A 13,761-nucleotide genomic window follows, 5' to 3' on the forward strand; every position below is an offset into this window, starting at 1 on the left:
TAGAGACGGGGTTTCACCGTGCTGACCAGGATGGTCTCGATCTCTTGACCTCGTGATCCACCCGCCTCTGCCTCCCAAAGTGCTGGGATTACAGGCTTGAGCCACCGCGCCCGGCTGTCAAGAACGTTAAATTAAAACAGTGATTCTCAATTCTGGCTATATATTAGAATTATCTGTGAAATGTCTAAACAATAGTGATGTATGAACTTTACCCCAAACCGTAGGATCTAGGCATCTAAATTTTTAAAATAGACTAGAAAATTCAAATGCAGCGTAAATGTTGAGAGCGACTTGAGGGAATTTTTCCAGATTATTTTATTTCCTGGCATATCATTAACTTTTTTAAGACAGAGAAACTTAAAGTCAGAGTTCTAACAAGGAACTCCCAGTTTAAGATGGACTAGAAGTCAAGGGAAAACTTCTCTGAATAATACAAATGATAGGAGGGAAACTCACAATGTTGTCAACTTCAAAAACTATCATTTTTGTGAAATAAGAAATGTAGGTTTCTTTGTTATTATATACTGGCCATGTACTCTAAGAGGGAGATGAAATGAAATACCTCACTTGTCTGGCATAACTCAACTCAAATCCCACTTCTGGGATGTTTCTTGGTCATTACTAAGGTAGTGATCACTTCTTCATCTGAAACTCTGTAATATTTTTTGATATATCTGTCGGTCTTATCTCTGTAATATCAGTAGGTGTTATCTGTACCACTCAATGAAGACTAAGCATGACTGACTTCAAGCATGAAGTTAGTAATCTCATCTCTAATAAAGGCGCTCCTACTAATACTAATTCATGTTTGTCAGAGACATTTTTGGTTTAATGATCAAATTTTAATATTTCTAGATTTTATCCTCTTTAAGTAAAAGGCTACACATTGTTTAATTGGAAACCAATGTATTTTTTCTCCAGTATCATTTGAAGTAATGAATACTGCCAGAATTTCTAGTTTTATTTTAACTTATCTTTCCCCCGTCTCTCCATAATCTGTGTAACAGTTTGAATTCATTACAAATAGCTGTATCCTGTGAGACATAGTTTTTTTGTTTGTTTGTTTTAGTTTTTTAATGTTTGAGACAAGGTCTCGCTCTGTTGCCCAGGCTGGAGTGCAGTGGTGCGATCACGTCTCCCTCCAGCCTCAACCTCCTGGGCTCAAGCGATCCTCCTAACTCAGCCTCCTGAGTAGCTGGAACCACAGGCATGTACCACCATGCCCAGCTAATTATTTTTTATATTTTTGTAGACATGCAGTCTCTCTGTTTTGCCCAGGCTGGTCTCAAACTTCTGGGCTCAAGCCATCCTCCTGCTTTGCCCTCGCAAAGTGCTGGGATTGCAGGCATGAACCACTGCACCTGGCCAGGGATACAGTTTTTGAGTAATTTTCCTAACCTCAGAAAGCTAGTGAAAGATACATTTAAAAATTTTTAAACAATTACAATTTTAGTTTATTGGTATTGGATTCAAATGGTTTATTTGTGATTTCAATCTAGGTGAAAAGCCAAAAAATAATTACATTTTTCTAAGCCTCACGTAGCCACTGCCCAGTCTTCTCTTGTAAAGCAGAGATGCCAAGTGGAAGATAAAATAGAGTCCCCTGGTCCATTGTTCCCAGTTAAGTGCCTCTTTCATTTATATAATTATAATTTATATAAAGATATGATTATCTTTCATATAGAAAATTATATAATTATGCCCCTCAGAAAGCAAGTCTTTCATGAAAAAATCCGGGGCATGGCCAGGAGGAAGAGGAGTTTGCAAAGTAATCATTCATATCATCCATTTATGGATAGTGGGGCCTTTGCTCCTTTGACACCATTGAGAAAAATTAATATCAGCACCGTTAACGTTTTTTTGACTTAAGCTACTGAATGTTTGAAATGCTGGCAGACTATCTTGAAATCTTTACAATTAACATTTAATGTAATGCACTTTATTTTGTCCCTGTTTTATTTTTAAATATAGGGAGTTATTTATTCCCCCACTGCTATGGCGAACTATGGTTCTTTGGGGCAAAACTTATATGAAAGTTATTTTCAGAAAATCCCCGCTAAACGAATTGGTGTTCCTGAGGAGGTAAGGTATATTCCTAGCATCGATTAGAATTGCTGTGTGTGTTATACTTTGAAATTTGTAATTGAGTGTCCTTTTTCTTCTTTCTTTCTTTCTTTTTTTTTTTTTTGTTTTTGAGATGGAGTCTCACTCTGTTGCCCGGGCTGGAGTGCAGTGTCATGATCTTGGCTCACTGCAACCTCTGTCTCCCAGGTTCAAGAGATTCTCCGGCCTTAGCCTCTCTTGTAGCTGGGACTACAGCTGTGCACCACCACACCTAGCTAATTTTTGTATTTTTGGTAGAGACAGGGTTTCACCATGTTGGCCAGGCTGGTCTCAAACTCCTGACCTCAGGTGATCCACCTGCCTCAGCCTCCCAAAGTGCTGGGACTACAGGTGTGGCCACCGTGCCTGGCCTTCAGTGTCCTTTTTATGTTTTCTTATTATTTCTCCCACTGCCACCAGACCATTTCCTCTGTTCTTTCTGGCTCTCAGGGATATTCTGGTTGTACTTTGATTACTGACAGCCATCTATACTCAGGAGTAGATGCGGGGTTTTTTGTTTGTTTGTTTTATTGTTTTTTCAGCTACGTTATTTTATTACATGGCATTTGTTGGTACACAGGACCCTAGCACCCTAAGCAAGTCAGATGAGTATGGCTGTATGACGTTCCACATGAGATTTCAGTAAGCTTGAAGTCTGTAAAATCAGCAGCTTTCCAAAATATGGGCAGCAGCAGTCTTTTTTTTTTTTTTTGCTTGAGACGCGGTCTCACTCCATTATGCAGGCTGAGTACAGTGTCACTATCATAGCCCACTGAAGCCTTGGACTCTCATCTTGGCCTCCCAGCGTGCTGAGATGATGATGACGGTGGCGATGATTTTTTTTAACAGAGCCTCTCTCTGTCATCCAGGCTGGAGTGCAGTGGCTCACTGCAACCTCCATCCCCTGGTTCCAGTGATTCTCCTGCCTCAGCCTCCTGAGTAGCTGGAATTACAGGTGCGTGCTACCACGTCCAGCTGATTTTTGTATTTTTAGTAGAGACAGGGTTTCACCATGTTGGCCAGGATGGTCTCAAACTCCTGTCCTTAAGTGATCTGCCCACTTTGGCCTCCCAAAGTGCTGAGATTACAGGCGTGAGCCAACGCACCTGGCCTTGCATCAGTCTTGAAATGTAATTTTTTTTTTTAATAAGAAAAGGATGTCTTTTCCAAGTAATAAAAATGAAAATACCCAGTAGTAAACTTACCACTAAATGAAAAAAATAAATCACCTGTCTCCTTAGGGCAGTAGGCAGTGTGTCAGTTTCATAAATGAAAAAAAAATTTCTTTTTCTGAGGAGCAGCCAAAAGACCAGAATAACTAGTGGCATATAATATTCTTTGATGGGGAGAACCACTTTTATTACAAAGTCAGGTTTTTCTAAATTATTTAAAAAATTTAATATGTTTTGGGAATTTAACATGCTGATTCTATCAAAAATATATATTTATTTACATACTGTGTATTTACATACTATGAAACTATATTTATTTACATACTGTATATTTACATATTATGAAGCTATATTTATTTAAAGCTTCTGGTGCTGATACTGAAAAACAAAAAAATAGTAGTACAGAACAGATTCTTGCCTTGGAACCATATGTGGGAGTTTATGGAGTCAAAGTAGGATTCCAATCTGTAAGGAAAGGATGAACCACTCAGCAAAGTGTTGGGGCATTTCACTGTTTATGAGTAAATTAGACTCCCTATCTTGTATCACATACAAAATAATTTTCAGATTTATTAAAGTGCTAAATATAAAAGCAAACCCATAAAGCTCTTTAAAAGAATTCTCATTCCTAGAACTAGCTTTTGTTATGTTTGATGAATGTCTTTCCAGAAATGTACTATGCATGCATGAAAAATTTGTATTTATTTACTTTTTTTTTTTTTTTTTTTTGAGATGGAGTTTCACTCTCGTTGCCCATGCTGGAGTGCAATGACACAATCTCGGCTCACCACAAACTCTGGCTCCGGGTTCAAGTGATTCTCCTGCCTCAGCCTCCTGAGTAGCTGGGATTACAGGCATTCGCCACCACGCCCAACTAATTTTGTATTTTTAGTAGAGACGGGTTTCTCCCTGTTGGTCAGGCTGGTCTTGAACTCCTGACCTCAGGTGATCCGCCTGCCTTGGTCTCCCAAAATGCTGGGATAACAGGCATGAGCTACCGTGCCTGGCCTATTTATTGATTTTTTACAAAAACAGTATCTTGCTGTATGTTATTTTCTTGTTATGGATATACTGTAATATAATCAAATCCCATTATGATTTGGATTCTATTTATATTTTTGTTCTTGGGGTAATTCTGCAGTGAACATTATGAATATAATCATGTACTCTTGTGTGACGGGATATGTTTCTAGAAACAGAGTTCCTGAACCAAAACAGACTTGCGTTATATTTTTGAAGATACTGTTAAATCAAACATTTGATGAGCCATGTTAACCAAGGTGTTTGGATTTTTATTCTGAAAACTAAGAGTAATTTTTAATGAATTTTAATCAAGGGAATTATATTAAATTTTTATTTTGGATAGAATACTTTGTTTACAGGGCTGGGTGCTGTGGCTCATACCAGTAATCTCAGCACTTTGGGAGGTTGAGGTGGGTGGGTCACCTGAGGCCAGGCATTCAAGACTAGCCTGGCCAACATGGCGAAACCCCGGCTCTACTAAAAATACAAAAATTAGCCAGGCGTAGTGGTACGTGCCTGTAGTCCCAGCTACTTGGGAGGCTGAGGCAGAAGAATTGCTTGAACCCAGGACATGGAGGTTGCAGTGAACTGAGATCACGCCACTGCACTTGAACCTTGGTAACAGAGTGAGACTCCTTCTTAGAAAAAGAGAGAATACTTTGTTTATGTGGTTTACGTTATCTATATTTGCTGTATTAGAAATTAAAACCAAAATTTAAGAAATGTTTAATTCATTTAAAAATAGTAATAAAGCAGTACATGTTAACATGAATAACATTTAATTAAAAATAGCTACATAAACCACTGTTTTTTGTTTTGTTTTGTTTTTTGAGATGAAGTGTTGCTCTGTCACCCAGGCTGGAGTGCAGTGGTACGATCTTGGCTCACTGCAACCTCTGACTCAGAGCAAGCAATTCTTTTGTCTCAGCCTCCTGAATAGCTGGAACTACAGGTGCGCGCCACAACGTCCAGCGGATTTTTGTATTTTTAGTAGAGACAGGGTTTCTCCATGTTGGTCAGGCGGGTCTCTAACTCCTGACCTCTGGTGATCCACCCACCTCAGCCTCCCAAGGTGCTGGGATTACAGGTGTGAGCCAGTGAGCCCAGCTGAAAACCACTGTTCTACATTTGTTCTACATTTTTACAAATCTCTTTAATGTATGACTTAATAGAACACAGCTGGACTCTCACCTCTGCATCTGTATTCAGCCTATCGCAATACGTTGTTTTGGTAAAAGCCTCTAAAAAATTTTGGCTTCATAAAGATATAAAATTGGAAAAGGAAGGAACATTTTAATAGCCTTTTTGGATAATTGTGGATCTTCTTCTTTGGTATTCAACAAATGGCAGTTTCTTAACGATTCGTTGCAATGTGGAATCTGAAACCATGCCAATGAACATTTTGTACTCTTGCATTAAAATCTTTCTCATGTACTTGTTGACTTAGTTAATTGGGAGGATGAGGAAGGAAGATCACTTGAGCCTAGCTTGGGCAATGTAGCAAGACTCTGTCGCTTAAAAAAAAGTCCTTATTACAGTTCGATGGGATCTTTCACCCATATATGGTTTTGTACCATCAGACATTGGTCTTTTAGAAGTTATTGGTTCACTTTGTTAGGCAGATCTTCTAAATGTTGACACAATTCATTATACAGTATCAAAAGATCACATTGTTACTGTCTCCATCAATCTGTTCTGAAAAGTCTTTTAAGTGTTAGGAAGCTAGCAGGCTCAAGCTAGCAGGTACAAGTTTTCCAAAATTCTAATTTTCACTTGGAGCCTCCCAGGTTCAAGTGATTCTCCTGCCTCAGCCTCCTGAGTAGCTGGGACTACAGGCATGTACCACCATGCTCGGCTAATTTTTGTATTTTTAGTAGAGATGGGGTTTCACTATGTTGGTCAGGCTGGTCTCGAACTCCTAACCTTAGGTGATCTGCCCGCCTCGGCCTCCCAGAGTGCTGGGATTACAGGCGTGAGCCACTGCATCTGGCCCGATTTTTGTGTTTTTGAGAGAGTGTGGTTTAGCAACTGTTGGAGGTCATGATCACTTGGGTGAGATGGTTGTTGTCTGGCTGGCATTTCAGAAAGGAGCTAATTGGAGTGAGTCTCTTTTTGTTGGGCTGACTGTAACAAAACATGTTCATTGGGTCAGTTGTTACTAATGGATTAACAGGGTTAAAACCAGCTCTGTTGCTTGTTACCATGGCTCAGTTCAATCTGCCTTTCACAGCAATGTGGGACCTTTTAAATGGTGAATTCTATACCAGCTCTGTCCAATAGAAATAAAATAATAGTCTGGTTGGGCACAGTGGCTCATGCCTGTAATCCCAGCACTTTGGGAGGCCGAGGCAGGTAGATCACAAGGTCAGGAGTTTGAGACCAGCCCAGCCAGTATGGTGAAACCCCATCTCTACTAAAAACACAAAAATTAGCAGGCGCATGCCTGTCATTCCAGCTACTTGGGAGGCTGAGGGAGGAGCATTTCTTGAACCTAGGAGGCAGAGGTTGTGGTGAGCCAAGATTGTGCCATTGCATTCCAGCCTGGGCAACAAGAGTGAAACTCTGTCTCAAAAAAGAAAGAAAGAAAGGAAGAAATATAATAATAGTCACATTTGCAATTTTAAGCTTTCCAGGAGCCACATAAAGTAAAAAGAGGTAAAATTAGTTTTAATAATATGTTTGACTTAGCCTAATACATCCAAAACAACATCATTTCAATATGCAATCAACATAAAAAAATTGAGATTATTTTCTTTACCCCTTGGAGCATTCAGGATTAATAAGATATTTCACAGTATTTTTCCCATACGGGGTCTTCAAAATCCAGTGTGTGTTCTACACTTACAGCACATCTCAATTTGGACCAGCCGTATTGCAAATGTTAGAGTAGGCGTCTATGGCTAGTGGCCTCGTTTTAGACAGTACAGTTCTGTACTAGCTGCTGGGAATACAAGGATGGAGAGAAGGCTCGGCTGCTCTCCAGGATAGCTTTGTAAATGTAGGACCAGGACCGGGATGAGATAAGCAAGGCACGGACACAAAATTGAAGGATGCACTCTCTTAGGGAAGACTTTGCACTCGCTTGTGCAAAGCCGAGAGTGAATAACCCCTTAAATCATGCACCCTCTGCACCTTATGTGCCTCACTCTAGGCCTGGGCCTGCCTCAGGGCCTTTTAAACCGCAGATTCTGGGACCCCCAACCCCAGAGCTTACAATTCCTGTGATCCTGAAGGGATCTAGGAGTCTGGAGTTTGAGTAAGCATCCCCAGCGATTCTAATGCAGGTGTTTTGGATTATCACCCTTTGAGAAACTCTGCCTCTTCCCACAACCTCAAATGAGAGCTCCTTTATAATCAGTGAAATAACCTCTTTCTGTTTGGGCTGGGAGTGGTTGTTGCTGAACTCATCAGTTCCTTATTTGAATTTTTAAGGGGTGCAGTGGGAGTCTGAAGTGCCCTTTCTTTTTTTTTGAGATGGGGTCTTACTTTGTCACCCAAGCTGGAATATAGTGATGCCATCTCGGCTCACTGCAGCCTCCCAGGCACAAGCAATCCTCCCACTTCAGCCTCCCAAGGAGCTGGGACCATAGGCACCTGCCACTACACCCAGCTAGTTTTTGAAGTTCCTCTTGCAGAGAGTTCCTTTGAGTGTGTGTTGCTGGGCTTTTAGCCTGAATGGACCACAAACTGAACAAACCAGAATGCTAGTTTATTGCCAAACAGTTGACTATTTCAGGAACCAAAATATAAAGGCATGAGGTAGTGATGGAAAATGGGGTTGTGGAGGACAATGCAAGGTATGTAAGGAAGTGAACTGTTTGAAGTGGGAAAGAGCTGAGCTGAAGCACTGAGTCCACTTTTGGCTTCTTCACGTCATGTAGCTTGCTTGACACCATCTAAAGCTCCCTCGTACTTTGCTACCTTGACCCTAGTCACCTACCTGATTTCAGTGATGCTCAGGTAGAAAGGGAAAGTTGTGGAAAAAGGAAGTTGTCTATGTACTGTGTGATTGTGGTGCACACTGTTGTATTCATGTTGTGGTCATGTGCTTTGACTTTTTTTTTTTTTCTTTAAATAGAGACGGGGTTTCACCATGTTGGCCAGGATGGTCTCGATCTCCTGATCTCGTGATCCACTCACCTCAGTCCCCCAAAGTGCTGAGATTACCGGCGTGAGCCACCACGCCTGGCTCATATGCTTTGAGATGTCTTCACTAGGGAATGTGAAGCCGTTAGAAATGGGGAGTGTTTGCTTTTACATATGCATGTGTGTGTTTCTGTTTCCAGATCTCCTCTCTGGTCTGCTTCCTACTGTCTCCCGCAGCTTCCTTCATCACTGGACAGTCGGTGGATGTGGATGGAGGCCAGTGTCTCTATTCTCATTCGTTTGAGTTACCAGGTGAGCAGCTGAGGAGTGAGCAGTCACCAACTTTAAAATGTATTATACGTAGTTACTTAAGAGATGAGGGTGTTCTCCTATAGAACATCAAAATGTACAAAATGTTTATATTCATGAAGTGATTTTTTTGTTTGTTTTGAGACGAAGTCTCATTCTGCTGCCACGCTGGAGCGCAGTGATGTGATCTCTGTCTCTTGATTCAGGTGATTCTCCTGCCTCAGCTTCCCGAGTAGCTGGGACTACAGGTGGGAACCATCATGCCCGGCTAATTTTTTTGTATTTTAGTAGAGACGGGGTTTCACCATATTGGCCAGGATGGTCTCAATCTCCTGACCTCATGATCTACCCACCTCAGCCTCCCGAAGTACTGGGTTTACAGGCGTGAGCCACTGTGCTGGCCCATGATGTGATTTTTTAATGAAATATTCCTAGTCATAGAAAATATCGAACTATCTTTATTAAATAACTTAGCTTTTTGTGCGTGCATAGGTTGGTGGAATTTGAACCCTGAAAAATATTTTCAGTATGAGAATATATATCTAAAGAGGAGATAGAAAAAAGGCAAGATTGTGCTATAGTTTTAAAGACTTAATTCCATTTTGTTCCCCCAATAAGTGGCTTACATATCTGAGCAGAAGAATCAGACCTGCTGAGTGAGGTGGGGTGCTGTAGTGCCATTTTGCATTCTCTTTGGGATATATATTGAATGAAACCATATGAAATTTCTGTATTCATCATTTTTGATGTACAGAAACAGAAGTTTGGCCAGGCATGGTGGCTCATGTTTGTAATCCCAGCACTTTGGGAGGCCAAGGTGGGTGTATCACTTGAGGTCAGGAGTTTGAAGCCAGCTTGGCCAACATGGTGAAACCCTGTCTCTACTAAAAATATGTTTAAAAAAATATTAGTCAGGCGTGGTGGTGGGTGCCCATAGTCCCAGCTACTTAAGAGGCTGAGGCAGGTGAATCGATTGACCCTGGGAGGCGGAGGTTGCAGGGAGCCGAGATTGCATCACTGCATTCCAGCTTAGGTGACAGAGTGAGACTCTGTGTCAAAAAACAAAACAAAACAAAAACCCAGAAGTTTTATAAGTTTCAATCAAATATTGATATTACATGCAAATGTCGTGTGTGTGTGTGTGTGTGTGTGTGTGTGTGTGTGTGTATCTCATGACTAGACAACAGAACTTTGGTGTCTGAAGGGTCCTAAAAGATCAGAAAGTCCAGTATACTAGTTTTATAAACAACAAAACAAATCCACAGAAGTTTAAAGGTTTGTCCAAGCTAATAACTCTAAATCACTCCAAAAATGTAGAAAAGGATATAAAATGCAAATGTATTTGAACTTCTGTTGCTAAAGATAATTAAGTGGCTACTAGCAAATTAACACGTGGTTGATGTAACCCAGGCAAGTTTGAATTTCATATCAAGGACCCAGGTTCTACCCACTCTTTTCGGTGGTGACAGTTGGATCAAGGCTTAAGACGTTTTTTGCATTAATAAATGATGGGTATGTCTGAGAGGTGAGCACAAACTCAAACTGGCTTTCCTCTGCTCTCACAATGCAATGACCATTAAGCACTGAATACTTCTGTGGCCAGTTTGGGGTTACTTCCCCCAAACGCTAAGCAAGCAAGTGAGCGATTCTGCAGCAGACCCCAGCTGGGCATCCTCTTATTCAGTTCTGATACTGGAGATAGGGTCAGGTCCGGCAGGCTCAGGCCTCAGTTCCACAAGATGCCCCCTGCTTTGGACACAGTCATAAAATTGGGTCTGCGAAACTTCTGACTGACCAGCTTCAAGTTGGGGTTCCCATGACCCCCTCTTTGGGGTGGAGTAATTTGCTACAGCAGCTCACACAAGTCAGGAAAACACTTAGATTTACTGGTTTATTGTACAGGATATTACAGGAGATACAGCTGAAGAGGTGCACAGGGCAATGCGTATGAGAAGGGGCATGTGGCTTCTGTGTCCCTTTGGGCCCCACCACCTGCCAGGAACCTCCATGTGCTCAGCTCTCTGGAAGCTCTTGAACCCAGTCCTTTTGGGTTTTTATGGAGGCTTCATTACATAGGCATAGTTAACTAAACAATTGGCCATTGGTGATCGACTTAACCTCCAGCCCCTCTTCCCTCCTCAGAAGTTGGGTGGTGGGTATGGGCTGAAGGTCCCAACCCTCTAATCATGCCTTAGTCTGTCTGGTGACCAGCCCCTATACTGAAGCTAACTAGGGACTGCCAGCCATCAGTCAACCATTAACATGATTGTGTATGCAGAAAATGGGGCTGAAGACCAAATGTATGTTTCACAATATCACAGAATAGAACTTTAATTTTACTTATCATTTTCCCCTCCCACATGTATTTCATTACTAACATCAATGTGGTTTTCAGAATCTCAGTTTGTAAGAAGAAATACCTACGTGGTTATGCAGTATTATTTTCTGAAAGTATTCAAATTAGGGAGGGTGGAGAGAATCTTTCCACTTTCCCCACCAGTAGAATTCAGTCAGTATTTTTTTTTTTTTGAGACAGAGTTTCCCTCTTGTTGCCCACGTTGCAGTATAATGGCGCGACCTCCGCTCACTGCAACCTCTGCCTCGCAGGTTCAAGCAATTCTCTTGCCTCAGCCTCCCGAGTAGCAGTGATTACAGGCTCGTGCCACCATGCCCAGCTAATTTTTGTATTCTTTAGTAGAGATGGGGTTTCACCATGTTGACCAGGATGGTCTCGATCTCTTGACCTCGTGATCCACCCGCCTCGGCCTCCCAAAGTGCTGAGATTACAGGCTTGAGCCACCGCGCCCGGCATGATTTTCTTTTTATAATTCTAACACTGTTTTTTGTTATTGTTACAAAATGCTTTTTTAAGTTTTTGAGGAAAGCAGCTGCAACTATCTTTTAAGAATATACTGCCCCTGAATAATGGCTGGGAGTATTCAGCCTTTCATTATGGTGTTTTCTTTAAGATTGGCAGCTCCAAAGTGAGAATGCCTAAGATGGAAACTTGGCTCTACCCTTATTATAGATAGAAAGTTAATTTCTATGAGCCTCTATTTTTTTCCTATATGCATGGACACATATAGTATTTATTTCATAGAGTTGTTGGGAGGATTAAATTAGATAATGCACATTTAAAGCCTTATGTCAGGGGCTGGGCACCTTGGCTCATGCCTGTAATCTTGGTGCTTTGGGAGGCTGAGGTGGGTCAATTGCTTGATCCCAGGAGTTTGAGACCAGCCTGGGCAACCTGGCAAAACTCTGTCTCAACAAAAAAATGAAAAAAATTAGCTGGTGTGGTAGCACGTGCCTGTAGTCCCTGCTACTTGGGAGGCTTAGATGGGAGGATCACTGGGGCCTGGGAAGTCTAAGCTGCAGTGAGCCATGATCGTGCCACGGCATGCCAGCCTGGGTGATAGAGCGAGATCCTGTTTCAAAAAATAAATAAAAATAAAAAATAAACTTCTTTGTCGAATTCAATGCTTTTAGCCACAACTCAAAATGGCCTAATCAGTAAAAGAATTTGCTGGCTCACATAACTGGAAAACAGCTAAGGCTTGACTGATCTTGTCAAGGACGAGATATTAAGTAACTGAAAAACAGTAAGATGTGACTGGTACTTATCAAGGAAGAGCAGCTCACTGATATCGTCAAGAAAGTTTTTTTCCCCTTTCCTGTTTTTTTTTTTTTTTCCCAAGACAGTGTCTCACTGTCACCCAGGCTGGAGCGCAATGGCGCAATCTCGGCTCACTGCAACCTCCGCCTCCTGAGTTCAAGCGATTCTCCTGCCTCAGCCTCCCATGTAACTGAGATTATAGGCACTTGCCACCATGCCTAGCTAATTTTTTGTATTTTTAGGAAAGATGGGGTTTTACTGTGTTCCCCAGACTGGTCTCTCGAACTCCTGAGCTCAGGCAATCCACCCGCCTCGGCCTCCCAAAGTGCTAGGATTACAAGCGTGAGCCACTGCACCCGGCCCCTTTTTCCTGTTTTTGTTTCCATGGTGTTGGCTTTATCTTAAGGCAAGCTCTCATTGCAGGTTGGCTACCTGCTGTTTCTATTTGTAAGGCTGTATACTTCTGTGTTCACACCCAGATGGACTGGGGTCGGCAGTGGGGGTGGAGGGGGCAGTGACCTTGTTCCAGGTTTTCTAAAATTCTGAAATCCACTCCGTATTAGATCAGCTTATGCAAATGTCCGTATCCAACCAATAACCATGGCGGGGTTATAGTGCACTGACTAACTTAGCTTAGACCACGTGCCCTGGTGCCAAGCTTCCTTGGAATTGCATAGATCCTCAAATAGAAACAAGCTGTTGGAAAGAGGAGACAGGGGCCTGGATGCTGGAGAGGCAACTAGCAGTGCCTGGTACAAAGTAAGGACACTATTTTTAAATTGTTACTATGAAGGAGATGCTATTGACAATCCAAAATATGCCAAGCACTGCACACATGGTGTCATGTTTAACCCTCAACTTTTTTTTTTCTTTTTGAGACAGAGTCTTGCTCTGTCACCCAGGCTGGAGTGCAGTGGCACGATTTTGCAGTGGCACAACCTCCGCCTCCTGGGTTCAAACAATTTTTCTGCCTTAGCCTCCCAAGTAGTTGGGACTACAGGCGTGTGCCACCACCGGCTAATTTATTTTTTATTTTTTTTGGAAGGGAGTCTTGCTCTTGTCACCCAGGCTGGAGTGCAATGGCATGATCTCGGCTTACCACAACCTCCACCTCCCGGGTTCAAGTGATTCTCCTGCCTCAACCTCTCAAGTAGCTGGGATTATAGGTGCCCGCCGCCATGCCCGGCTAACTTTTTTGTATTTTTTTTTTTTAGTAGAGACGGGGTTTCACCGTGTTGGCCAGGCTGGTCTCGAACTCCTGACCTTGTGATCTGCCTGCCTTGGCCTCCCAAAGTGCTGGGATTACAGGTGTGAGCCACCGCACCTGGCCTAACCCTCATAACTTTAAAAGGTAGACATTGTTATATCCTTTAATAGAGGACAGAACTGAGTGAGGCTCAGGAATAGTCATACCTCCAAATTCAGGAAAGTGAATGCGTGGCAGACCTGAGA

At 42.1% G+C, this 13,761-nt stretch overlaps 1 protein-coding gene across 1 annotated transcript in view; it reads left to right on the plus strand.

Annotated features, from left to right (window-relative positions):
- Positions 1–13,761, plus strand: part of PECR (peroxisomal trans-2-enoyl-CoA reductase) — a 45,687-nt gene that overhangs the window by 30,809 nt on the left and 1,117 nt on the right. Inside the window, exons 5-6 of the mRNA XM_037740792.1 lie at positions 1,972–2,082; positions 8,585–8,696. Coding sequence (XP_037596720.1) covers positions 1,972–2,082; positions 8,585–8,696 — 223 coding nt within the window. The remainder of the gene's footprint in view (positions 1–1,971; positions 2,083–8,584; positions 8,697–13,761) is intronic.

Source organism: Cebus imitator, unplaced genomic scaffold, assembly GCF_001604975.1.
Source record: "Cebus imitator isolate Cc_AM_T3 unplaced genomic scaffold, Cebus_imitator-1.0 Scaffold89, whole genome shotgun sequence".
Classification (NCBI taxonomy): Eukaryota; Metazoa; Chordata; class Mammalia; order Primates; family Cebidae; genus Cebus; species Cebus imitator.